Source organism: Crocodylus siamensis, chromosome 5 (genome assembly GCF_052110815.1).
Source record: "Crocodylus siamensis isolate JL-2025a chromosome 5, ASM5211081v1, whole genome shotgun sequence".
Lineage (NCBI taxonomy): Eukaryota > Metazoa > Chordata > Crocodylia > Crocodylidae > Crocodylus > Crocodylus siamensis.
Window position 1 is genome coordinate 16,430,403 of NC_143399.1, and position 27,268 is coordinate 16,457,670.

General features: G+C 39.8%; 1 protein-coding gene across 4 annotated transcripts in view; it reads left to right on the forward strand.

The window, feature by feature from the left end:
* Positions 1 to 27,268, forward strand: part of CACHD1 (cache domain containing 1) — a 176,989-nt gene that overhangs the window by 61,946 nt on the left and 87,775 nt on the right. For 2 of the 4 annotated variants that reach the window (XM_090046918.1, XM_090046916.1), the window contains exons 2-5: positions 8,682 to 8,744; positions 23,943 to 24,091; positions 24,271 to 24,306; positions 25,254 to 25,343. In XM_090046918.1, coding sequence (XP_089903044.1) covers positions 8,682 to 8,744; positions 23,943 to 24,091; positions 24,271 to 24,306; positions 25,254 to 25,343 — 338 coding nt within the window. The remainder of the gene's footprint in view (positions 1 to 8,681; positions 8,745 to 23,942; positions 24,092 to 24,270; positions 24,307 to 25,253; positions 25,344 to 27,268) is intronic. The other 2 variants (XM_090046917.1, XM_090046919.1) reach the window with 2 other exon arrangements.

Sequence of the window (27,268 nt, forward strand, 5' to 3'; positions counted from 1 at the left end):
GCAGAAGGTGTAGTAGAAGTATTGTCCCCATATGAGGTGAAAGGTAAAATTTCTATTGACTTTCGTGAAAGTCAAGATTTCACCCAAGGCGTCTTCTGATGGAGAGACAGTATGGGTCATGACTGTCCTCATTACTGCCAGTAAAATGAGGATTGTCTTTTCTGTTTCAGATAACATAGCTGTTTTATAGACCAGCTTAATCTAGCTACCCTGAAAATAGTTGAATCAGCACTAAAGTTTCAAGCAAAGATGGCAAATCTTTTCACAACTGTGTGCCCTTACCTCTCATAATTTCAGAACTAGATTTTTGACTACTTTCCTTTCTTCCCGGCACAATATGGAAGCATGTGTGCAATTTTAAACACACAAATAGTCCTATTAATGTCAAGGGGAATACCATATTTACTCAAATATAAGATGAATCAATATATGGCAAAACTCCAATGATTAGATTCTATATATGGAAAATTGATACATTTGTTATACTTTTCCAGGTATAGAATCTAATTATTGGAGGTTTGCCTTGAATTTATTTCCTTCCTGCTGCTACAGAAGGGGAAAATAAATATGGGTCGCACACAGGTACCCCCTTATCCTCTGCCCCCACAACCTTTTCTATTTGCAGCCTCTTTCCCCCCTTTGTTACTGTCAGGCCCTGCTTTCCCTGAGCACATGGAAGTGATGGACAAATTTGAAAACACTGACTTTGTATTATCGGGTACCCATAGACTTAGTTCATCCAGAATTAATCCAGTTTGCCTCTTTTGAAACTACTGCAAATTTTAGCACAGGTACTCCATAAACAGACTTTTAAGCATTACTTTTGTACCTATTCAACTATTCATATATGCATATATATATTTTAAAAAGGAAGCCCTGCCTGAACTACCACCAAGTACATGTGTCTGAATTAAGTGTCTGTAAAATTTGTATCACAGTAACCCACATTCCTGTCTTCCCTATTTCTCCCTCTCCTCTGCCCCAGGTCTTATTCCTATTTGCTTAGGCATCTAAAGCAGATATTGTAAGTTCTTTGGGACATGAACTGTGTTTGCCCCTGTCTTCTCAGAAGTACCCATTAGGAATTTGACTTAAAATACAAGATAGTATGGCTATAGGCACTGTAGAAATAAGCTCTATACACCACTGAATTGAACCATTTTTGCAAGCCTTAAAAAACAGATTTATTGTTTGTATTTGCCTACTGCTTTTTAGAGTGTTTGTCCTTCATAATAGGAACCTGGCTATATTTTATTGCTGCTGAATTTTAAAAAGCACGTCACTACTGTTTAGTTTATGCTGTTTTGTACTTGGTAGTTTTGCTATTTCTGTTTATTATTAGACCTTTCTAATATTGGGCTTATTTAATCTTGTGGTAATCAACATCTGATATACAGCAAAAGAGGCCGCTTCTGAAATTCATGTACGTATGCCAAATCTAAGATTGTTGGTGGCAGTTCATGAAGGCTGGAAGTAGGCACTTCAAAACCAGCGGGAGCATGCTGGAGATCTGGTGCACTGGAGCTGACTCAGTTAATCAAGTGTGCTCCTCATGTGAGCTGCGTCATACATTTGTTTAAATGGCGAAATGCACATAGCACTCCAAAAGCACACTGCCAGCATTTTCTAACTAAAAACACCTTTGATGTGTTTTAGTTCAAAAGCATGCTGCTGCCGTTTTCTCAATGCTGACACGCATTTCGCCATTTATAGAAATGCACGCGTCACAGTGCCTGGCACTGCAGCGCAAGCAGGTATACAAATATCCAATGATTTTACCCACATTTGGTTTCTAAAACATAGTGAATACTGCTCTCCCAAGTTATTTGGAACATTGTCTCCAGGATTTGTCTACCTAATGGTTCTGTCTCATACAGACAGTATTAAAATGCCAGCAGCCACTTGGAGCCCTTCTCTATGCTAGTGTTCCCTCCATTGCTATTCCCAGTATCCAAGCGTTTATTCCAGCCTTCCATTGTTATTCCAAATGTAGCAGACCAATGGTAGCAGGAACTGGCTAGTTTTTGCAGAAATATCTAGTTTAGAGATGTGGCTTGCTGGTGAAGTGTTTTGCTTTTGTGTCTAAGGCAGCCATTATCACTTATAATCTTATAAATGCTTTGTTTCCAGTTTCCTATAGGAACAATGAAGATTTCTGTTAAATGCCTTGTACTGTAACTGTTAAATCAGTTGTACAATCCCTTATGTTGTGCAAATGTTACAAATAATATTTTTTTCTGGCAGTCCTTTGCGGTAAATATATTAACTCTTCAGGAAAAAAATATTCCATTGAATATGGAAGCTGGATTGATTTCTAATCTGCCATTTCTAATCGTAGTTAGCAAAACTGATGTGCATATATGGTTGGCTGCTCTGATTAACAGTTCAAGTCTGTATTTTTCTTGGTGATACAATATCAGCGATCATATTATATAGATAGATAGATATAGGTCTATATCTATAGATCGATCTATAGATATAGATAGATATATATTGTTTGAAGTATTTTCTCACTGCAGCATGATGTGCTGCTGGGTTTACTCTCATTTTATGGAGCTGAAGAAACAACCTGTCAGCTTACATTTTAGTTTATAGTCTAAAGTCAGTTTGGAGGCATTCCCCAAGTTTGAAACCAAACTACTTCAGCATAAAATTTTCTATATATGAAGCCTTATGATTTTGTTTGACTTATTGCCAAGCTCATATGAATTGGGTACTATTGGGGCCAAAAAGAAAAAGAAAATCTACTTCCCATTCTGTTTGGCAAGAAACTTTATCCCTTCCTTCCAGGTGGGGAACAGATCTCTGTGATGCACACATTCATTACCTCCAGCCTTCATCTGGCAAAACCATTAAAACACAGCTTTCTATCTCCTCACTGGGCTAGGTTAAGAGCCCAGCAACCCTGCGCTGTGATCTGTTTAGTAGCACCCAGTTCAAGAGGCAGGGCCTAGTCCTTCTAGCTCAGGGATGGGCAAAATATGGTTTGTGGGTCAGAGCCTGGGGAAGGACTTTGGCCCATGGTGGGTGCCGCCTGGCCTGCACCATCAGGCCCATGGCACATCCAGCCACCCCAGGCGCACAGGAGGGCTGGGACAGCTCTGTGGCCAGACTCCACTTCCTGGCAGCCCTAGCCCCATTGAGATTGGCTGGGACCCATGCAGGCAGGCCCTAAGCACATGGCCCTGGCCTGCACCACATGGCAGGGTGGGGGCCCAGCAGAGCCTGCTCTGGACCCAGCCACGATGAGCGGCAGTGGCAACAGGGCGGAGGCGCAGAGCAACCTGGCGTGGGATCCAGGTAGCGACAGTGAGAAGAGCCCGGCGGGGGCAAAGGGGAGGTGGCCGTGCCCGTGGCCAGGTCCCATTTTTTTTCCCCGCTCCCAGCAGCAACTTCCGTCTGGCCACCACTGCTGCACCTCACTGTGGTTGTAGCAAGCAAGTCTGGAGTGGGTGCTGCAGGGACCCTGACTCCCTGCCATGGACTGGGGCCATATGCTCAGTCCAGGGCTGGACAGAAACTGCTGTTGGGTGCCAGGGAAAAAATGGGACCTGGAGCCCAGGCTGGGGCTGTCCTACAGCTCCTTCCTGCGGCTGCCAGGTCCCGCTTTTCCCTGGTGGTCAGCAGCAGCTTCTCTTCGGCTGCCGCTGCCACCTTGGTGCCTGGGCCACGAAAGCCAGGCAGCAGCTTCAGCCCCTAGTCAGGTTAGAAGGGTGGCCTGGAGTTGGTGCTGGTGGCAGCCCTACTGAAGCTGCTGCCGGCCTGTGCCCACACCAGCTCCCTGCCTGCCTGCGGCCCCCTCCCACATAGGGAGGTTTGGTAAGCTGTTGCATGGTGGGACAGAGGAGTAGAGAGGGGTTCTGACCTAGCCCAAAACTCCCTGTGTGGCCTAAAGGCCCAAATAATTGATCACCCCTGTTCCACCTGCTACTGGGTTAGCCATTTAGAAAAATGTGAGAGACCCTCACAAAATCCTAATGCTGTTCCTAAATGCTATAGAAGAGTTACATTTGGTTAGTTTTAATTTCATCAAACTAGCAGTTTTGGAACATGGACTTTCGGAAAAGTACAGTCTTAGCTTTTAGAAATGTTTTAATTCATACAAAACTCTTTTTGCCTAAAGACTTTATTTTTGCCATCAAAATCGCTAACCAAACCAAAATGATTTTAAAAAGTTTCATGAAAAACCATCCAATCCTGCAGTCAAGAACACACAAATAATAGGCAAATAGGTAAACTAAACGTTGTTAATTGTAAAACAAAACTGAGAAGCTTGAATGAAACAGAAGAACCCTGATTTTAATGAGTTCTGTAGAAAAATTGTGAATCTCTGTGATTGTTTACATTTTTTGCTATTGCTGAAATCACTTTTCAGTGGGAGGTAATTGCACTAAGTCTTTTCTGCCTGCTCTAATAAGTATGTGATGCATATTTGTACAGAACAACCCAATAATGTTCTATTGTAACTTTTAAATAATAACTGTCAATAAATCCGTACAACTTTTGGTCAAGACTGGATAGAATTAGAGGTGGACTGAAGAAGTGTGAACAGGAAGATTGAGGTGAAGGTATAGATTTTGCATGGCTAGGATTGTTTACGTTAAAAAGGAGATGGCTAAAGGAGGAACATGGTAAAATATATAAAACAATGAAGAGTGGAAAGCAGGTAGATGTGGAGCTCTTACCCATCTGGCCATACGACAGAATCACAAGGCCATTTGAAATTGAAATATTGCAAATCTAAAACTGAGACAAGAACACACTTTTGCACACAAATGGGAAAGATTCAGAGACAATTGGATTTTATATGGAAAACAAGACTATCAAAAGCTACAAGAATTGCAAGTTTTGCAAGGCAGATAAAATCCCATCTTTCAGGATTTAAGATGTTCTGTAATGATTACAATTTAGCATGAGACCCTCATGGTGAGTGGGGAACAAATTGCTGGCCACTGCTGGAGAGAGAGTAGTGGAGTAGATGGCCCTCCAGCCTCATTTATTGTGGCAGTGCCTGTGTTCCTGTGTTATTGGTGTGAGTAGTGATGGGTTACGGCAAATAATCTTGAATGACCATCTCATTAAACACTTGTGTAATTGTTCCTGTTCAAGTGAGCTCGGAGTCTGCTGCCATCTGTTAAGCAGACTCAATTAAACAGCAAGGGGTGGGGAGAATAAAGTGCAGATGCTAATGCATTGTGTAAACCACACTGAGCAGAGCTCTCTTTAAATATTTAAACTATTTCTGCTAGTTTCTGGAATTGAAATTTACTTTTCAGTCTTTGTTTGGATTTGAGAAATCAAGGCTATTTATTTACTATTATGTAAATTGCATAGCACAGTCTGAAGAGCCTGACTTTGTACATATGTTAAATAAGAAAAGTAGAAAATAATTTGAAAATATTTGCTTAGATTTTTTTTTGCAAGGACTGAAATTTTCCTGGTATGAAAAGGGGAATATTTTTTGATTTAGATGAAATTCCATATAGACATATCAAATAGAATCAGGTATCCAAGTAAAAGACTATTGCTGGGGTACTGGAAGAGCAATTAATATGTAGCCTGAGGGAAGGGTCAAGGGACCAGATTTGTGGCTTGCTCGGTGATTTTATTACTCCTTTCTTCAGTTGGTGCAGTCCTAATTTAATGTAGATTATTTATTTGGATCCATTACTGAAAATAACTATTTAGCTAGTAGAGTTTTACTTTTTACCAGATTTTTGTATTAAAAACTAGCAGATTCTATACCTATAAATGTTATAAAGAACTTGGCTAAAATGGATCAACCAAAATAAATTCAATCTATTTCAGTGGCCAAATACACATTGCTACAAGTAGAATGACTTTTTTTGTAACTGTTCGTAATGTACTCTCTCATTTTGAAAGTTCATAAACAAAGCTGTGTTTAAAGGCACGGGGGAAGGGTCAGCTTTGTATTAGAGACAGAAAGCTCCATTCTCACTAGCTAACAGAGTATTTCCTTGTTGTGTCTTTTGATGGCTACAGATTAAATGCTATGTGGGGGGAAAAACTCATTTTAAACATTTTGCTTCAAAATGACACCCTTTAATGCTTTTTTTCCTCTGGTGTTAAATTATCTTCTCATCTAAAAGGCAACAAACAACAACCCCCACCCCCACCCCTATGTTTGTAGATTAAGTACCTGTGCAGAGCTTTAACAGAGGTCTGGAAAGAAGAGGAAGTCTGCATGTAAGGCTTTTAAGAGTAGTTGCATTTTGCCTTTTTATCCTTCTGGGCTCTGTGGGGCTTGTAAACTGAGGAGATTTACTGCTGCCCTTCTAAATGCTGCTTAGGAATTTCAGAAATTTGAACTCTTAATTCTAAAAGTCCTCAGGAGGGAAAGGGGTAGGGGAAAGTGATGGTCATAAGCTGAGCAGAACAAACTGCAGGATTTTCCAGAGTGGCTCTGCTGGTTATACTGGCAGATTGTCTTACTAAAATCAAATCGGTGAAACCCTTCCCAGGAAAACTCATGTTTGTGAACAATGTCTTCTTGCAATCTTGTTTTGATTTGAGTTTTGAGTTTCTTTCTGTGATTCTGGCTTCTATTGCTAAAATTTGGAAGATCCAGACTGGGGGGTCTGATTTGATGTAGTACATTGTAGAGATCCACTGATACATCAGTCTGATCTCAAATTGGTACCAACATAAAGAAAATTGTCTATATTGCATATTGGCCCAATGGGGCCGATAATTTGGCCAATAAGTGCCCATGTTGCATGCAGCTGCAGTGTAGCACGGAGCAGAACTGGCAGCGTGGAGAGCTGCCTTCTGGTGTGGTGAAAGGAGAGGGGGGAGGGAAGAGGTGTGCTGGGGCAGATCAACACCCCTGGGATGAGGGAGGGGGCAGGGGCAGGCGCTGTCCAGCCAAAGTAGGGGGGCATGGGACAGAGATGTGACTCCTGAAGTGGGGGCAGCTCCTGCTGCTGCTTGCACCCTGGGAGGGCGGGGGGGGGCATGTGCCCTCAGATCTGCGGGGCAGCGGGCTGCCCTGCGTGATGGAGCTGGCGCTGACCAGGGCTTTTCTTGCTGAGGGCTGCGCCAGAGCGGGCTCTGGAGATGCTGGATGAAGCTGTAGCCACCCCAAATTTCACCGAGCTCCATTCCCAGCCCTGTGCTACCACCCACAACAGCCCCGGCTTTTCCCGGCACTTGGGTAGAGGTTGGACATTCAGCTGGGGCTGGTTGGATATTGGATTGGTATTGGCTGATATGCCTCCTTAAATATAGACTATTGGTATAATCCCCCAAAATCTCTATCAGTGCACCCCTAGTGCATTGGGTTGAGTGTGGAGGCCTCCAACTTGAAGTGAAACGCTCACAAGAGTATCTCTGAATACTTCTGTCATGTACCAGGTATGATCAAGTAGTACTTACTACTGCATGGCCGTGTATTGCTCTCTGTGTCATCTACTCCCTGAATGAAAACTTGGCTCCGTTGTAGTCCATGGTCAAGCTCCCATTCACTTCAGTGGGATCAGGATTTCACTCTGTTTTTATTTTATTATTTTTCTTTTTGTGCATTGGCATTTTAGTACTTTCAGCCCCAGTGGTTCTCTTTGTCTTCCCTGTGTGTTGCACCTGGTAAATGACAGCCAGGCTGCATTGGTAAAGTGTCTGCGGAGGCAGTAGTTCTTAGTACATTGCTTGTTTAGATTGTGTGGGCTGCTGCATACCTCTTCTTCCCAGGGACAAAATTATGGGAAAGGGATGTAAGCAAGAGTTTCAGTTGGAATCCTGGATACAGCCTCTAAGAAGAGTTAAATGGCTGTATGTTGTACCATAGCCTTACTAGAGGTTCCTTTAAAAAAGGGGAAATGTCCTATATAAACTATGGGGCATTAACATATTACATAGATCAACCAAGATATTACATAGTTCACCAACATATTACATAGTTCAGACACCAAGAACAATATATTCTTGGTGACACTTGGTGTCATGACTTGATGATCTGCTAAGGTCCCTTCTGACCCTAGCATCTATGAATCTAAGAGAGAGACTTTTAAGAAGGGAAGGCAGGTGTATTTGTATTAGCATCTTCTGACACATGGGCATTCAGCCTGAGCCCCAATTCTTGTCTGGCAGGCTTCAATAGCTTCTGCATATGAAACAAGTTCTTCTCTTGGTTTCCAAATTAAGAGACCCACGTTCTAATCGGTACTCACTATTCAGGAGCTGCTGCATACTGGTAAAACTTGTGCAACTGGAGAATTAGAAATAAGATATAAACCTGGCTATGGAGGAGAACATGGAAAAGGAGTATTTTTTAAACAACTTTATTACATTCAAGTGTTTAGAATCAGTAAACGATTTTTTTGTTCAAGGACAACAGATTTTAAATATGAAGCATAGCCTTTTAAAATTATATGAATAAATAGTTGGATAAAATGGCAGATACCCTGCAACTAATGTCCTAGATTTATCTTTTTTTAGTATATAAATATTGGTTAATTTTAATGATAGAATGATGTATTTTACTTGCATAATCTTGGTGCCCTTTAGCTGAAATTGACAGGTTTTTTAAACTAAACTAAAAAAAATTCCCTGTCATAAAATAAAATATGTAGTATTTTTATATCTACAGATTTTAATTTTTCAGAACTGCGTTAACATCTGTTGTATTCAGTGTTTCTCATGCACCATTTCTGATTTTATTACAGCGGATATTCAACTCCTTTGTGTACACAGAAAAAATCTCAAATGGAGAAAGTGAAGTTCAGCAGGTAAGCAATAGCAGAATGCAAGAAAATCCCTTTACCTAGCCGCTCCCACTCCCTGAATAGCATTTTAAAGAGACACAGTTAATTTTAAAATCTCAGTCCTGTCTGAATTAGTCTTACTCCCTAGTCCTGCATGCAACACTTAAGGAAACAACTACTGAAAATAGAGACTATTTCAGTTGTTTTGTTTATTTGGCAGTCTCCCTTTCCCCTGAATGGGAAGGAAGTTTGCTTTATTCTTTATTTGGGTTTTTATTCACAGAAACGAGAGAAAATCTTTTCTGGTATAGGCAGTACTCGGAGATGGGTGCAGTACTTGATGCTGCATTTTTTGTAAATTGACAGTGTCCTTTTAAATTATTTTTACGGTAGGTGCATGTTGACTGATCACCAACACATTGGCGTTATGTATACAACATTGCAAATGTATGGGTTTTCATGTTTAATCTCTGCCAAAATTTATATACTTTATGTGCAAGTATATAGTTGGGTTACAGCTGATAGCAGCTTTCAAATACTAATCAATTTCTTTAAAAGAATATATTTGAAAATATGTTTGTGGTAAAACCCTAACATCAAATCTTCTGTTGAATATAAATATAAAAATTAGAAATAAACAACATTGGTTATTTCTTTTTTAATCTATTAAGGGGTATTAAACAGTTACTGTATTTAGAATCAGATTAATTAGAAAATACTAAATTTCTAGCTATGCTTTTAATTTGTTAAAGTCCATCTTCATGCTGCATGTGATCGATTTTGTTAGTGACAGGCATTGCCTTATAAAGACCTGGCTTTTGATTCCAGTTAAAGACACTGACTTGACCTTGAGCAAGTAACATGACCTCCATCAAACTAGTTTTAATGTTCAGTAAAAAACAAAACTGGCTCAGAACAGAGTTTTCCCAGAGGAAGAATTAATTGTCTTCAAAGCTTGCAAGTAATTTTTAACTTGGTGTCTGAACCAATGTTGTACTCTTTCAGGAGCATTTGACTACATTGCATAAGCTTATTCATTTACATTTGGTATGCAGATAAGCAAAATAATATTCCAAGTAATACTAGTTTTAAACTACAAAAAACAATTGGCCATGATTTGCTCTCCAGGGGAAAAAGTGAAAGAGATGGGGCCACTTAAAATTCTGGCTATGGTCAGTAAACTCTGGGCAAGTTTGGCTTTGGAATTAATTGTCAAGTTCTTCTCTGCCAGTGCATTAGCTTTGGATAGGGTTATGGTATTGTAGGACCATAGGATCGTAGGAAAGTAGGATTGGAAGGGACCAGGCCCAGCTCAAGGCAGGTTCTACCATGACTGAACCATCCTAGCCAAGTGTCTATTCATCCTGCTCTTGAAAATGTCCAAGGATGGAGATTCCCCAGTTTCTCTAGATAGCCTGTTCCATCCTCATAGTCAGAAAGTTCCTCCTAATCTCCAGCCTAAATTTCCTCTGCTTCAATTTGAGGCCATTGCTTCTAGTGCTGTCTCCTTAAGCCACTGAGAAAAGCCCATCTCTGTCTTCTCTATAATCGCCCTTTGGGTATTGGAAGACTGTTCTCCCCTCAATCTTCTCTCCAGATGAAATAACTGTAGTTCTTTCAGCCTTTCTTTATAGGACTTGCTTCTCAGGTCCCTACTCATTTTTGTTACTCTGTGCTAACTCTTTCCAATCTGTCCACATCCTTGAAGTGAGGGCCCCAAAACTAGACACAGTGCTCCAGTCTCACCAGCGCTATATAGAGCTGCAGAATCACTTCCCTTAATTTGCAAGTGACAGTCCTGTTAATACTACCCAGTATGCTCTGGGCTTTCTTTTCAACAAGAACATATTGCTCATGTTCAATTTATGGTCTGCTCCCAGGTCATTATCTGCACTATTGCAGCCTAGTCAGTCCTAGTCTGCATTTGTGCATACAGTTATTCTGTCCCCATATGCAAGACTTTGCACTTGTCCTTGTTGAATCTCATCTGACTGATTGCTGACCATTTCTCCTATTCAGTGCATTCTGGATCTAAGTCTTAACCTCCAGAGTATCTGCAGCTCCACCCAGTGTGGTATCATTTGAAAATTTGCCAAGTGTGTACCCAACCCCATCATCCAAATCATTAAGGGGGGAGAGGGGGAGTGCACAGCTAAATGCAGGGCGGTGGCAGCCACTGCATGCGAGCTTTCTTTGGCCCCCACGTCTTGCTGGCTGGGTGGTGTGTGGCGGTGCTCCGTTCTGCCTGCACACACACACCCCCTAGGGCCTTCTCAAGTACCCCCGGGGCTACACATACTCCCAGTTGACAACTCTTGTATTAAGCAATACTGGATTTAGGACAGACCCCTGAGGAACCCCACTTGATGCCTCCTCCCAATTAGATATTGCTACTCATTGAGGAGAGTAGAGAAGCTATGCAGAAGACAAAAAAAGAATAATCCTAGAATTGTTAGGCACTTTTAAAAATACTCAATTGTAAGAACCCTCTTCTATGCTTGAGCTAACATTTAAGGTAGGATAATATATTGGCACACAGTTTTTTTGCCAGTATGATTAGTGATTCAGGATTACAAATTGACTTTCAGATTAAAACCCCCACACTTTGAAAAGTGTCTCATATAACTTGAAACTCTTACAACTGAAAATAGATGGATATTATATAATACAACATGCTCTATAGGGATTTTTTCTGTCCTCTGTCATTCAAGGGTTAGATTGTATATGTTCGAGCCTGATCAACAATTATGAACATCTATCTTTTCATGAAATATATTAATCTCTTTTCCACAATATTTCATAGCAGTTGGCTCCAAAAATTAAATGAATGTTATAAAAACAGAATTCCATTTTTGTTGGTGAATGTTTGCCCTTCCTTTAAATGGAGAATCCAGCTATTCTTGTAATGTAAGATGGGATCAATATGATAGGCGGACTTTCTTTTTTACTACTTGTAATTATTCTATACACTTTGTGTATCACCAAAGTTATCTCTCCATTTTTGGCCCTCAACTAAATTGTGCGTAAGACTTTTCATGCCTCTAACAATGTCCCTCATATTCACTAGACTGCAATGGCTTTACCCTTTTTGTGTTGAAAGGACCAGAAATGAGCTCAGTAATGAGGATAGGGAATATGCTGTCATTTGACATGATGGCCATTATATTATTTTAAGTACTATTCTCTTTTCCCTAATATCAGTGCTGATTTTTTTTTATGAATTTTTGAGTTCAGAATGTAGGGCTTTGAGCTGTTCCTCATTATATAATGTGCTAAGTGCAGGGTGGGTTTTAGCTGAAGTGGTTCCAGATAATTGAGAACCCACTTATATGTTTGAGTACTTCTGATTTTTCTCGTACATTATCATTCATTTGTCTAAAGTAAACCTCATTGTTGCCTAGTTCCCTAATTGTGATTTATTTTCCTGTTTTTCTTCAGTGAAACACATTGTAAAGTAAATAAAGTAAGGTAAAATAAAACCCTTTTTGTTAATATTAGAACTTAGGAAATCCATTTGTTCTAAGTAAAACTATAATTTTCTATCCTAAGCCACCTGACTATTTCTCTTTCTAAAATGTAATTGCTCTACTACTCAGCAGCATTGCCAGAGAAACCATGGAAACTGTGGAGGAAACAAAATAATTCCCAAGCAAGACCCAAGGACATTTTCTAGTGTAGTTAGCTCAGTGGTATTGTAAGCACCAAGGTGTATTGTCTTCTTTTTTTTAATTAGAAATGCAGTGTACTTGGCTCAGCTGCATCCATTCCTATCATGTACCCATATATTATGCAAGCATCCAGAATGCAAAAGTTCTTGCTACTGTTCCATAATAGTACAAGAAAATGAAAATATTTGTCTATGGGGACACATAGAAAGGTTCAGTGATACTTATACTGTGCACAAAAATCTCTTGTAATGATATTAAACCTAATGTAATGAGGAGTAGCAACTGTCTGCATCGTTAATTGTCTAGAATTATCAGGAATGCTGCCAGTCATATTACCCCAACATTTTCCTTGAAGGCAATGGACTTAATTTGTTGTGTAAGCTGCCCAAAATTGGAGGGGGAGGAGAATGAGAAACATTTGCTTTCCTCCCATTGAAGGTGGGAGGGGGAGGGAAGGCAAGAAAAACTTTATCCTTCCAAAGTACAAATGATGGTAGGTAATTTTTTGTAAAATCATATGGATGTTAGAACAGAATAACGCATTGAAAGAGGTGAAGTTAAATAAATGTGTTTTGAAATTTAGGGTATTTTAATATGCTGGAGGTACAATAGCATGAATAGAAGTGTTTTATGAAATGCAGTGTATAGGTCATTTTTCTTTTGTCTAGTGTCTGTGGAAGCAGAGTGATCTATTTTTGGCATTTCTGAATGATTACAGGAAAGTGACCATCTGTTCAAAATCCAGAAAAGTTGGATGATGTTGTTTCATCCAGTTAAAATAAATAACAAGTTTATTTTTATACAGACCAAGATTATGAAAAAGAGAGAAATAGCTTTGTTTTGCACTAAGTTTTTAGGTACCCAAATTAGGATACCATATTAGAGTCTCCTTTTTTTCAAAAGCTGCTCAGCTTTCATTCCTCTGAGATTCAAGCCACAAGGTGTCTTAAGTTGAGCATCCAAAATTTGAAAGCAATTAACAATAATTAGTTACTTTGAAAATATATACCCTGTTTTTTAGAGTAACAAAAAGAATTTGGTTTATTGTAAAAGCCAATGTAAGGAGACTTATTTCTATGTAAACATGGTCAATGGTGCACTATGACCAAAATGGGGCAATTGTCAACGTAGCTTTTAAGATTTAGATCTTAAACTGTCTTGACATTTTTAAAGAAGGGTTTGGTGGCTTTAAGTTAAATGTAGAGTAATAATTTTTTGCAACCATTTCTGGGTGGTTTGCAAACAACAAAAAAGGCATGCAGGACAAGTTATGCATATCAGATGGCTTTTGAAAGTAAATCCCATTTTTGGAAAAATTCAGAATCTCAATTGGAACTTCTTTAAAGCCTTCACTAAAAAAAAAAAATAGGCATTTGCTTATACCCTGGTCACGGATGTGCACATTAACTCTAAGGAGATATAAGTAAATGTCTAAACACTGTAGGTAGTGTGATGAATTCTTAACTGTCAGAGATGAAAAATGAGACCCAATAGAGAAGAATTACTGTGTTAAAAGCTCAGCATTGAAGTGGTAGAAGAAAAATTAAGCACTTCTATTTGGTTAATAACTAGATCTTTTAGTTCTAATGAATCGCAAGGAATATAACTGGAATTTTAGGAGCACGAGCAATACATCCAACTGGATCATCTTGAACACATGCATACAAAATGTAAGCAAATTAAATCCTCTATCCCTCATTCAGTTTTTGTCATTCATTAACATTTTCTTACCAAGTGATACCCTAAGGCAATTAATTACAGTTTTAAGTCAACCGGGAATTTTTCTGGCAGGCCATTGAATTGTTATTAAAAAAATGAACTGAGTAAATAATGACTTCCAACAAATTGAGAAAGTGAAAAGCTACAGCTGTTGGCCTTAAGGGCCAACAATTAATATGCTCAGCTTTCTTCGTGCCACACAAAGAGTGGTTTTTAAGTTTTAAACTTTGAACCATTTGTGTTCTTAAAATATAGAGATGTCTGTACCTTTTTCCTCTTTGAAAACAGACCAAGTATATACATAGTAATTGAGGGATGTAGTCTGAGTGACATCCCTGTAAATGAAGTTTGAATCTAAAGAAGGTGGTAAGAAGTTCTGAAATGAGTGGCTTGTATAGCAATTTATACAGGCAGTGTGGCAGATAGGTGGATTTGGGATAAGAGAGGTGGGTATATTCAGATTTTAGGAAATTAAAGAGAATGAGATTCTAGAATCCAAGGTGGTACAGTTTTAACTGAGATTTGTTTAATTAGTTTAATATATGATCATGTCTGCATAAAAAATTATTAGAGAAGTTAGTGAAATATAGTTAAGGTTTGAATTAAAAGTGTAACAGCTATTCTGCTCCTATTCCTGTTTGGACACTCTTATTCCATAGTACAAGTACCACTGTGTGGATTAGGATAAAGCTGTCCAACTGGTGGCCTGCAGCCTGCCATCCACCCTCCAAGGGATTAACTTGCAGTGCCCAGGCTGCTGCTCAGCTACCTCTCCCCTATGGCTCCTGCTGCTGTGGCATCCAGGGTCTCTAGGCTTCTCAGTCCTCCAGCTCCTGCTTCTTGCCCCCTGGAAGTGGTGTGCCAGTTGGAGAGCCAGGCTGTGTGCCCATAGCCAGGCAGGAGGCTGTTCTGCTTGCATAGCAGAGAGGAGTTGGGCCGCTTGTATTGCTTGCACAGTTTGGAAGTGGGGGTAGTAAGATGTTCTGCATTTGCATTGCCCCATCCAAATACAAATCCTCTTTTTTTTTTTTTTTTTTAATTCATCCTCTCCTTGCCCTGAACGACCCGATAAATTGGGTTGAGAAAAGTCAGAACTTTTTATTTCAACATTATCAGGAAAATTGTCAAAACAAATAAAATATTTCAGATTTTTCAGCATTAAACATTCTGACATTTTGGACAATTATTTTTATTTTCATTCTACAAAAAAAAAAAGTAAGCTTGTGTAAGGATAAAATTAAACCTGTGAAATGAAGCAAAACCTTTTCCTTTCGGATAAAACAGACAAAGAAAAATTGATCTAAGAAAACCAAAGAAAAAAATGTTTCGGGTTGATGCAAAACACATTCCTTCCTCCCTATTCTTCTTTAGCTTCCACCTAAAAACTAATCTGGATAGTGATTGCCCATTGGGAATGCTAGGGTAAAATAGGCTTTACACTGCTGTTGATTCTGGTTTCGGAGCTTGGCAAATTCCATGAATTTCATGGCATTTATAGTTACGATGTTTAGTGAAATTGTGATCTTGCACAACTGGAAGGAGCTCTTAGTGCTTTTTCGTATAAAGTAGGAAAAAAGCTGTATTAAGTGTGTAACTTTGTAAATTACACAAGTACATCTGGTTGGGAAGGATTTCCTAGGACATTGTTGCAGAGGTCACGGATACAGGCATTTTCCTTGCGTGCATTATTGAAGTAGCAGTAGCATTTTTACAGGTAGCAACTTGCATCAGTTGACTTCTGAGAGGGGTCAGAAAGTGTCACTGTTGTATAAACATGCTGCTATGTCAGACCTACCATCGCACTAAGCTCTTGGGAAGGTGTTGGCATTGTATTCTGTGGAAACTAACAGCTGATAGATAGCAGACATTCCCCAAATCTTCTGTTTGCAATCCAGCCTGTCATCAGATAGGGCAGGAGTAGCCTTCCTAAATCCAGCTGTGAGTTAAGAAATGGTGTCAGATACAACTTGGCAAGGGAACATACAAAATAGTTACTGAGGGAGACATAATTAAATTGTTGTGGTTGTATTTAAATACTTTGGTTTCTCTCATTTGAATTCTTGTGAGAACTGCTTTTTTCACAAGAGTTGAAAATGAGGTATTGTCTTTAACATCCAGCATTTTTTCAAGAGAGGGCAGAAATAAGGAATAAATGGCATTGATGGATTCAGATTTGTAGCACAGTTATCTCTCTCGACCTTTTTTGACTTCATATTCCATGAAATGGGGGGGGGGGGTGTTGTGCGTGGCTTCCCGCATTCCAAATACATTTACTGTGTGACAAGACAGGATATGAGCCTTAGTTTGAAAGATTTAGTAAAGGATACAAATGCTGTGCTGCCCTCAACAAAAGCAACTTGGATACTGAGTGACTCTCCTGGACCTTGAGCAAACTAGGTTTTTGGGGTTTTAGGGTTTTTTTTTTCAGAGACCCAATGTCCAGTTTAGGTCATGTTGGCTAGTGCAAGACAAAAGATGATAAAATAACATGTACCCACCAAATAAAAATCCCAGGTTATCGCTAGCTTATGCTTTCTTCATTAGATTTTTAGATTATGGATTCTTTGTGAGTAGGTTCTTGCACTGCATCCCAACTAGAGCCTGGCAGTGCTGGGCCTTGCATCTGGGAGTTCCTTCATCACTACTAGTCTTTCATTTGCTGCTTTTACCTGCAGCTGTTTGGCTTTCATAACCCTTTGGATTCTCAGGAGGATAGCAGTTATCCTATTGGAATATAAAACTCCTTCTTTAAGGCTGCTCCAGGGCCAGCCTCTTTGGCTTCATCTTTCTCTATCAGTTGCCAAACAATGCAATTAAGGCTTCCCTTTCAAAATGTCTCTGGCTGCTTCCTAACTTCTCCAAGTTTTCCTTTACAGGTAAATTTACATTCTTGTAAAGATAAATTTACATTCTAGCTTCATGAGCTATGGGTTAGTTGCACTTATCTAGATCTGTGTTTCTCCCTTCCTCCACCCAATTATAAGACAAGCACCCTTTTACAGGCACTAATCATGTACTTGATACTTTGGCTTTTCCCCCAGGGTGAATACTTGATGCAAGCATGTTATTAATTATATTAAAGAGCAGCTTTGCAGTCTCACTAATGATACAAGAAATAAAGGATTCCTTCTCACTGCAAATCTTTAAATTTAGAATAGGTATCTCTCTAAAAGATCTGCTATAGTTCAGCCAGAAGGAATGGGCTGGATTTGGAAAGTTATGGAAGAGATTGTGACTTGTAGGTTAGACTACATTAACATAATAGTTCCTTTTGGCCTGAAATGCCAAGTGTCAGTGAAAGAGATTAAAAAATGAATGCCACTATCACTGACGTAGGACAGATCACATAACTCATAAAACCACATCCCCTCAGTAAGAAGAATTGTATTGTTAGATGCCATCCATTTCCTTTTGGTGCCTTGTATGAAGGTTGCATGTCCACATGACCTGACCTTTAAATACTGTCAGTCAGTGTCTAACCTTACCCGGCTGAAAACAAACAAACAAACGTGGGTGAAACCAAATGTCTCTTTCCATACTGATGTTTTTAAAAGCAATAGGGACCTTTTGTTAGAGATCCCTTATCTGTGCTAAAAGATCCAGGCCTTCCTTTAATACCCAAGCTGTTCTTCATGGGACTGCCAGTAGAAAAAAAGCCTCAGATTTGTGCATTTTTTGTCTTTTACAACAGCACATGCCATGCATTCAAATACATGTTAGGTAGAATTTTGCAATGGCAGGTTGATTCCCTTCCTTCTTCCTCTCCCTTCCCCCCCCCCCAATGCTAGACAAAGCCTTTAAAATTATTTTAAGAAAAGGCAGAAGCATAAATTAAAAGCATTATTGGTGAAGTTATTGGATTATGGACTTTCCTTACTGAGCAACAGAACACATATTCCATATGGTCTGCAAAGTGAACAGTGTTTAGCTTGTCAGCCCTTATTAATAATGGTCCAAGCAATACCATTTTTCTTTATTGATTTGTAAAAGGATAACTACTGATAAGTGTATTGTACACAGCCCTCTGCCATTTTAATTAGAGACTGGTATAATGTCAGTCTGAAGGCTGTGGCTGTCCTTCACATCAGCTTAATTTGTGGATTTTAGTAAGAATGATATCTCTGTCTTGTCTAGTGGAAGTTGAATATTTGGGTATTATAATTAACTATGACATTGTACCTTGCTCAGTCTTTATAGCTATGACAGGGGGATATGTTCCCAAGAGTACCAAAATATAATGTTTGTAGGGTACATTGAGATTCTCTGGTAAAAGACACTTTCTTGTATGGTTTCATTTTAGGTTATTCCCAGAGAGGTTTCAAGGGGGTGAGTGTAGGCATCTCTTGAACCACCAGAAATGGCTTTCCTAGAGTGAGTGTTGGGCTGAAATTACCAGTACTGAGAGATGGAAATCCTCAAGTGTCTCTTGAACAAACAGCTAGTTGTGCGAAGGGACAGGTGTTGGATCTTAAACCAGTTAGTAAAGCATGCATTATCGCTGTCATCCGGAGACTGAGGCTCACTTGAGTCTTTAATAACATCCATTTATAATTAATCCATGGTGGTTTTGATTTTGAAGCTCTTACTCAGAGACCGCTCTCCTGTGGCTCCAGTGTACTGTTCTGGGTATGGAGAGCAGCAGTGAGTCCTTTAAGAATGAACTGGATAGGGGAAGCTATTGTAGAGCACGAGGCTTCCTGGACCCCTACTGTAGCTTAAAGGTCGCACGGAGCATGTATGAGAGTGTGTTGCACTAACTTCTTATGACTTGCAAAAGGAATTTGAAAAGTAAATCTTAGCCAAACTTTTCAACATACACGTGAAACTTTCCTAGAAGCTTATCTGTTAATCCCGTGCTGTAATTCTGTTATAGCATCCATGCTTGTCAAGTTCACTGATGCATAATTTAAATAGAGTCTGTATAACATTAAAAATTTCTTAGCTTATAAGATACAGCCATAAATTAAATGTGTTCTGTAGCTTTCCTTTCCTTTTGTCCCCCCAAAAAGAAAACTTCAGAGATGTAAATCTTAGAGGTAAAAGGAGCTTTAAAAAGCCCTGGGGAAATATGCAAATAAGCAAAATATCTCTGGGAAAATTAAAGAGAAAATCACTGATGTGGTGATGAAACGTTGTCAGTAGAGGTAGTGCCAGCTGAAATGCATTACACATGGGCAACACTGTTATAGAAACAGGTGGTGTTGTCTAACCTGCCTGGTAACTAAATTATACACATTGGCTGTCTGAAAGAAATAGACCTAAACTGGTGACGGTGACTGTCACCCGAGAGCATCAATTTCCATTTCATGGCAACTGTTCAAGGTTTTGAAAACTATATTTGTTCTGCATTGGAACAAGAAACAAACTTTTTTTTTTTCTTTTTTGAGAAGGATCAAGTGGGCTGTGTGTGCGCACACGTGCACATCTAATCCTAGATCCTGCTCATTTTGGGGGCTGACGTATGGGAGATTCAGGTCCAAGTTCCTTCTGTGCCTGGCTGAGACCAGGCTTCTACTCCAGATCATGTATTTGAGATGTTCAGTTTAGGTGACTTGCTTAGCATCATTCACTGGGTAGATTTAGCTAGCATAGTTCAGTACTGTGCAGAATTAACTTGAATACTGGAAGCAGCATAGCCATGTTAATATGGCACTGAAAAGCAGGATATATTAACTAGGGCTGGGCACCATGCTGATACATTGATGGTACCAGAGCTAATTTAGGTACTGTACTGTATTGTGCTTTGTAGACGCATCCTGTGTGCTAGAAGCAGTGGGAATATGGTTCTCCAGTGCAGCCATTCAGCTATGTTCCTTTCTTTTCCTGTAGTCCATGCTTCATTGTCTATACACTTTCCAAATTCTGCAGTAAATGAGGTGCACGCTGTGCATGGATTCAGGCAGTGGCTTTGGGGAAAAACTAGCCTTCAGTCATAATGTGTGCATATAAGGGAGCTGAAGGGTAAACAAGCAACTTCAATTCTGGTGTCTCCAAAATTTTGTGTCAGACTTGGCAAACTTAAAGATCTTCTTCTAAGACAGATTTTAGAGTATTTGTGTAAATATATATGCTACTGGGAGCAGGAGCAACTGCTATTTGAGTTTCTATTCAATCATGAGGGATTGGGGTAATTAGTAACTGGGTTCATAAGCAGCTTTACTTTCTACCGAAGCTGATAACGGAAGAAATATCAATGTAGTTTTGTTAAACTTAATCTAAAATTAATTTTGAAGTTCTCAAATAATTGAGAGATAAAACTTCGGGTTTAACCTGTTGCTTGCCTACTACAGTTATCCAGAGCTTGTTAACATTGCTTACATAAGCTTATCAGTGGGAAGTTAGTATTATCTTTTAGTGCACTTAGTATCCTGCTGATGTTTTGAATAAAAAAAGTGCAAACATTATATTGTGTAAACAGCTGTTTTTTAAAAAGTGTTCTTGGTTGCTTTTGTCCTCCTCTTATGACCTGATAGTGTCTTTGTGTGATGGCAGATAGAAGGATGGCACAATCAATATACATTTTTACTTTACTGTGTGCAGGAAGTGGTGGTGTATATGGAACATGCCATCTATTCAGCAGGAAAGACTTTTAGCGTAGGCCCCTCCACATCTGCTTTTCAGAACAATGTTTTTGCAAGTGAGTTTCTTTTGCTAGGTCCATGCTGTAGCATCTTTCAGTAACTGAAACAGCTAACAGCCTATAATAATTTCCCATTTGTGTCATTGTAATCCTTTCTTCTCAAATGCTTTGCCATTGGCATGTTTTCTGTATTGGAATGAAAGGGGCACAGACTATGATAAATGCTGGGTATTCTTTAGTTCTTTACAGCAGACTTTTCTCTTCACACTCTTGCCGTCACTCTCCTTGGAAGCTGGAAGGTTTTGAGCCTGATCTGGATTTCTGAACTATTATTTTCCACCCTAAACCCATCTGGCTCCAGGCCTCTCTAGATTTCCCAGTCTATCTCATGCTCCATAATGCCCCATCACTTCAGAAGACAGTTCAAGGACACTTTTCTGTAAGAACTGGGTGATTCCTATACGTGTCTCCAGCTTTTCATCCATAAAATAGACTTGCTGATGCTTCTTCACTAAAGTGGATGTTGGATAGCTTACAAGTATGATGAGTGAGAATCATTTTGAGATTCTCTGATGGCAGTAGCTGTGTAAGGACTGAGTGTAACTGAATCTCAGCTTCTCCATGGGATATCCATGTTTGGAGGTGAAGATGAGAGTTGTGTGGTGATTTGATTGCTGATTCAATTTGGAGGAGATTCGGTCCAATTTGGTGGCCGAGTCTCCGTATCTGAATCAAATCAGGAGACCCATTAATTTCTCCGAATTGAATCAGAAGTCTCTGAATCAATTCAGAGAGATTCAATGATTTGGCCATAGCCACAGGTTTATACATTTTTTCTACATAGCTCGAGGTGTCGGGTGCAGCTTGTGAGTGCTGAGATGGTGGGGCAGATGGAGCATGCCACAGGAGCATGGGCAGGGGCGTCCCCTGTGCGCTCGGCAGCAGATCTAGAAGTGAAGCATAAGTACTTCTGATCTACTTCCAGGTCCACTGCAGAGTGCGCAGGGGACTGCTCCCCAGCTTGGCAGCTGGTGCCTCCTGGGTCTGGGGCACCCAGGATCCTCCCACGGTTGATCGCCGAGGCGAGGGGAGGTCAGTCTGTCGCCAAGCTCCCATGGGACACTCTATCCGACCTGCCATCTCAGCGTTCACGAGCCATGCCTGGTACCTCGATGTACATACAAAAAACATATAAACATATAAAGCTGTGTCTATGGCCAAATCGCTGATTCTCCAAATCAAAATCGAATCTTCAGATTCAGGGGACTTGAATCAGGACAGCGATCCAAATCAGTGAATCAAATCACTGTCCCCCTAATCAGGCTGAATCCAAATCGAATACTGCCCGCTTCACACACCCCTAATAAAGACAGTTCTGCAGACGGATTTCTCAGATCTGTAGACTTTGGATGCAAGGAGAGATAGAAGCCATAAGGGCATGGGTTTCTTACTACATAATCTGGAACAGCAAAATGAAACCAAAACGAAGTAAATTCTGTACCAGAAACCTCACTACATACAGTATTCGTGTAACTAAAGATGATGCTAAAGAAGTGCCCTTATGTAACTGTTTTTTACATGTGGTTTGTATTAATTTTGTTACTGTTAATGAAACTCGTGGTTCTTTTTTTATCAGCAGAGTCAAGCTCTCTGTACTCCCCATAACTTTTAATATGGAACTGAAGGTTATGATGTGTTGATTCAAAGGTCTGGTTTCTACAGAGCTTGCTGACTAAAGCCGCTTCAGTTGCTCCAGTATTGTGACATGAAATTTAGACACTGGATTTTTAAATGTTGGCTTGTCTGAATTGTCACAAAGTTTAAGGGGATCAGGTATTTTGGATGTTACATTTTAATGTGTTGAAGGGCACAGGCAAAAAGAAGGAAATAGAAAAAGTGAGTACTGCCTCTGTTACTACCCCAAAATTGAAAGCACTTTAATAGTGTTAGATGCAGAACTTGGAGAAGGTCATTAATAGTCCTCTGGTGTGTTAGTAATAAATCATTCTACAAAACCAATTAGTTATAATTCAACCACTCATTTCATTTGAACAACATTCTGTTAAAAACTGTGCTCCTTGGAGACCTGTAATTGAGTTGTAGTATTTGATGGGAACAATGGAGGCAAAGTAACTGCTGTTATCAGTATGGGTCTCATTATTCACATAAAGAAATAAATCATGATGAAAAGTCCTGTTAATAATAGTTAGGAAAGGCATTTGTCAGTCTTGGGTCTCTGAAGCAACCAATTGCATTTCTTGGTGTACAGTCTTTTTAGTGGTTTTGTCAAGTCATTTCTCTACCTAGGGTATACTGAAGCAAAAAGCCCAGTACCTGTTTCTTCCAAATCCTATTTTTTTTTTCTGGTAATATTGTTTGCTGCATTTCATTGCTTTATTGTTTATTGAATTTGAAAGAATACCTGGACCTAGAGTGTCTAAAGTTGAACACCTTAATTTAGTAAGAGGGTAGATCCTGCTCCTCCAATTCCCAACATACACAAACACTCCAGGCAAGTCCCAAAGGACCCTGAAATTGATTTGCTTTCTGGGTGTTTGACATCTCTGTAAATTGGGTTTCTTGTATGGATGTAGGTGCCCATGCTCATGTTTTATACTTCTGGCCTACTTACTTTGATTTCCATCATGTCTTTATTTGTTCTTCTCAGAACAAATTGAGGTGTTTGACTAGGGTGGAAGTAAAGTAGCACTACTAAGAGCTTCAACCAATTCCTAAGATGCTTGTTGCCTTAATAGAGAGTTGGATGTAATGAAATACATGCATGAAAAGTGACAGTGTTGGGTAAACGTTGTACGACTGGGGATATATTTCATCATATTAAATTGATGGCTTTCTTGGTCAGTTTTTCAGTCTTTTGACTTGATATGATGCTCATGCTTCCTACACTGTGAAAATGAAGTGATATGATGAAGAAGGCCTAGAATTTTTATCTTTAATAAAGATAAAAAGTGTCATTTTAATCAGGACATGTTGTTTCTTTTAACACAGGCTCATTAGCAGGGATCCTGGTTTTCTCTGATATTAAAAAATCCCCAATTTTTGGTTTAAAAAAAAAAAGTAACCCCCAAATTCACATTTTTTCCACGATTAAATGCAAGATAGTGGTGTTCCATTTCAATCATGGAAAAATGTGGATTTTAAATCAGAAAACTGGGATAACTGTTCATAAGCATGGCAGAAGAATAATACAGTGTCTTTGACTTAATTTTCAGCGGTTTTTAATTTTGTTTCCAGCTGGCAAAAAAAATCCGTGAGAAGTTTAACCGCTACTTGGATGTGGTGAATCGTAACAAACAGGTAGTGGAAGCATCATATACAGCTCATCTGACCTCGCCCTTGACTGCAATCCAAGACTGCTGTACTATTCCACCCTCTATGATGGAGTAAGTATTACATGCTAAGGCTACTTGTACTTTCAGTTATGTTGTGGAGAAGGAAAAAGCAATTGGTTAGGATGAAAGTGCTTTTTTAATGCAAATGGGTGTTACCTGCAAGACTTGTGTGCACTGGGAAAGGGGGAAAGACAGAAGTCCTATCCTGGCTCTTGTTTGTTTGCTTGTAGGTGCCAGAATCCCATTGTGCTAGCCCTTGTACAAAGGTAAACATCATAATAGTGATAATGTTGTTGTTGTTGCTATCCTTAATTGTATGCATGACATTAATGAAACTTGCTAAACTTGGCACTTATGAAACTTCTAGAAAGTATTTTTTAAAGGATACAATGTTTTGGTGTTGCTGTTTGCTGCGTAGATTGGACTTGCTGAGAACTGATGCATTATTTGGGTAAAAATGGAAACGGTTTTTGGTGGGGAGTGTTACTGGTTTTGTGTTGCTCAAATATGTATTTTTTGAAAGTCTGGAGAGTCATCTTTGCTAGTATGGTATAATGGACTTATCAAGCCTGTTTGTTTTTCCACTTGTATTAGGGAGTTTGGTTTCCAGTAACAGCATAACCGTTTTCCTCAATGAGTTTGGTGGTTGCTTTTATTGGAGTCTGATCTTCCCTCTTATATCTGTGGTTACTAGTGATGAGGGAGATTGGTCTTTGTCATAAAGTGCAGTTGAGTATTCTTCCATTCAAAAACCCAGATTGAATTAAGTAGCCTTTTTAGGAAGGGAAGGGTAGGGTTGAGATGAAATGTGTTGACCAAGTTATGCAAGCTGTATTTGTAAACCAATTCTGCTCTTAAGGATAGTGAGTCTTTATCTTTGTAGAAGTAACAAACTCACATTTATTATACAGAGGAAAAGAAGTACTGCAACAAAATATAATTACTAACTGTACTTAAATGTCCAGACACAGTATAACCCACAACTAAGGCACAGTTTCAGAACTGGGGAGAAATTCACTTGTTTGTATTTATTTTGACTGGTCAAAACCTCAATGGAGTTAGGTCTCAGATGGCTACAAACAAACTGTTAGCTCCCAATTCAATGGTCTGGATGTAGTAAGTTTGTTAGTCTCAAGCCAGCTTGGACTAGACAGGATGCCCACATCAGAATACTAATACTGGAGCTAATTGACCTTTTTTTTTTTTTTGGCAGCTTCAGGACAAAAGATCAAGAATTAGATGAGAACAGAGAATTTGCTCCCCTCTCAACTCCTAGTGATAAGAGCCAACAATCAACAGTAATGTAAATGCTCAGCAGGGGGCAAAACATGGGAGGGCAACTTGTAGCTTCATTGTGCATGTTTCAGAAGGTTAAAATTTAGTTTGGTTTTGTTTTAAAGACTTCAGTCATCAATACTGGTAATACGGCACCTTTCCTAAGTATCACTTTTACTCCACATTTTTCTTCAATAAAGCAACTTAACTTAGAAGTAACTTGGAAGCTGAAAACACAGGACTGGAAATGGTTTTAATACAGAAATTCTCCACAGTTAGGTTAAGAAAATCAGTAGGAACCATGCTCGTAAAATACAGAAGGTGGTGGTGAGGGGGTCTTGTTTCGAGAGAATCTCCTGAGACTCAAAATGCAATCTCTCCAACTGATTAGTGGGCAAAATAATACTGAATTTGTTAGGTAGTTCCCAGTTGGTTGTTTGCTATTGTTTGATCAGGCTCATCCAATTTATGAAGAAGACCAAATTAAATGTTTAATTATTATCTAAGGACAGGATAAATGGAATACATAGAGTACATACAGATGTTCAGGTTAATTAGATCATGTAAAAATGGCAACCCCATCTAACTTAGTTTGCCCGAGTGTGAACCTTACACTTAGATTGACCTAACTGTGAATGATAGAAGTTCAGAAAGTTTGGACTGGTGTAAAACTGGCTGATCCAATCCAAGTTAACTCTACCTCTGAGGCAGTGTAACTTAGATCAGGTCTGGAAAGACCAATCTGATTGAATTTCTGAACAGTTCTCAGTACATCCCTGGGTGTGGGAAAGCCCAGCTGCTGGCCCCAAGCCCAGGCTGCACTTTTCCTGACCTCCCCCCACCCTAAGGCACTGGACTATTTTTATGCCCCCCTGCCCATCCCCCACTCCCCATAGACCAGCAAAGCCCCCTCCCCTGCCCTGCCTGAGCCCATCAAACTCCTCTTCCTCCCATCCCTCAAGCCGCTCCCTGTGCCTATTTTACCAGCTTTTACTGGTGCTGGGAGCTGATAGAAGTAAGTCAGGATTGGGGGAGGGGTGGGTGGGATGGCGTGGGGGTTTCATTTGTCTGGGGGTGGGGGAGGTTGGTGGGAGCTGAAAATAGCTCCTCCTGGAGCCTTCCCAATTTCTACCCCAAGCCTGCTTTTTCCTGATTCTGCCAAGACCTGCCCCCTGCTTGTCCCACCCCCCTCCCGAGTTAACTTAGATTGGGCGGCCATTTTTAACTTGACCTGAACTCCCCAAATGTCTGTATGCACCCGTAATTCCCCACATCTACCAAGGCCTTTCCACAAATGGCAATGGAAGGTTATAGAAAGAAGGAATAGAAAATATGACCTATTTAAAAAAAAAAAAAAAAAAAGCATTGTTTCATTAGTATTGCTATGTATTAAATGCTTTAAGTCAGGGGTAACCAACCTGTGGCACAGGTAACACAAGTGGCATGGGCAGCCTCTGAGTGTGGTATGTAGCAGATAGGGCAGATAGTGAAGCAGAACATCAGGCATGGAGCACAGTGAAGGAAGCAGAAAGTAGAGCAGGTTAGAGGCACAGGGCTGAGAGCAGAAAACAAGGAAAGGGGGTCAAAGTGGCACTGGTGGAGGGTGCTGAGTTAATTTGTGGCATGCCTAACAAAAGTTTGGCCCCTAGTGCTTTAAGTCAAATTTAGCATGCTTCACTGGAACGAAATACTCACTTTTTGATTTCTGGGATATTAGTGTTTCATTTCTTTCTCCCTTTTTTTTTTTTCTTTCCTACTTCTTGCCTGCACCCCTCTTCCTTTAATTCTTCTGCATTTCTTTGCCTGCAGACCCTCCCAGTTCCAGTTCATGGGCTTGTCTTCCTTTTCCCACCTCATCTGCTGTTAACATTCTTCTACTAACAGAAGAATATTATGTCAAATTGACATTTAATGGGGCATTGCTGGCTCTTAGTTAGCACCTCTGTGTGATGA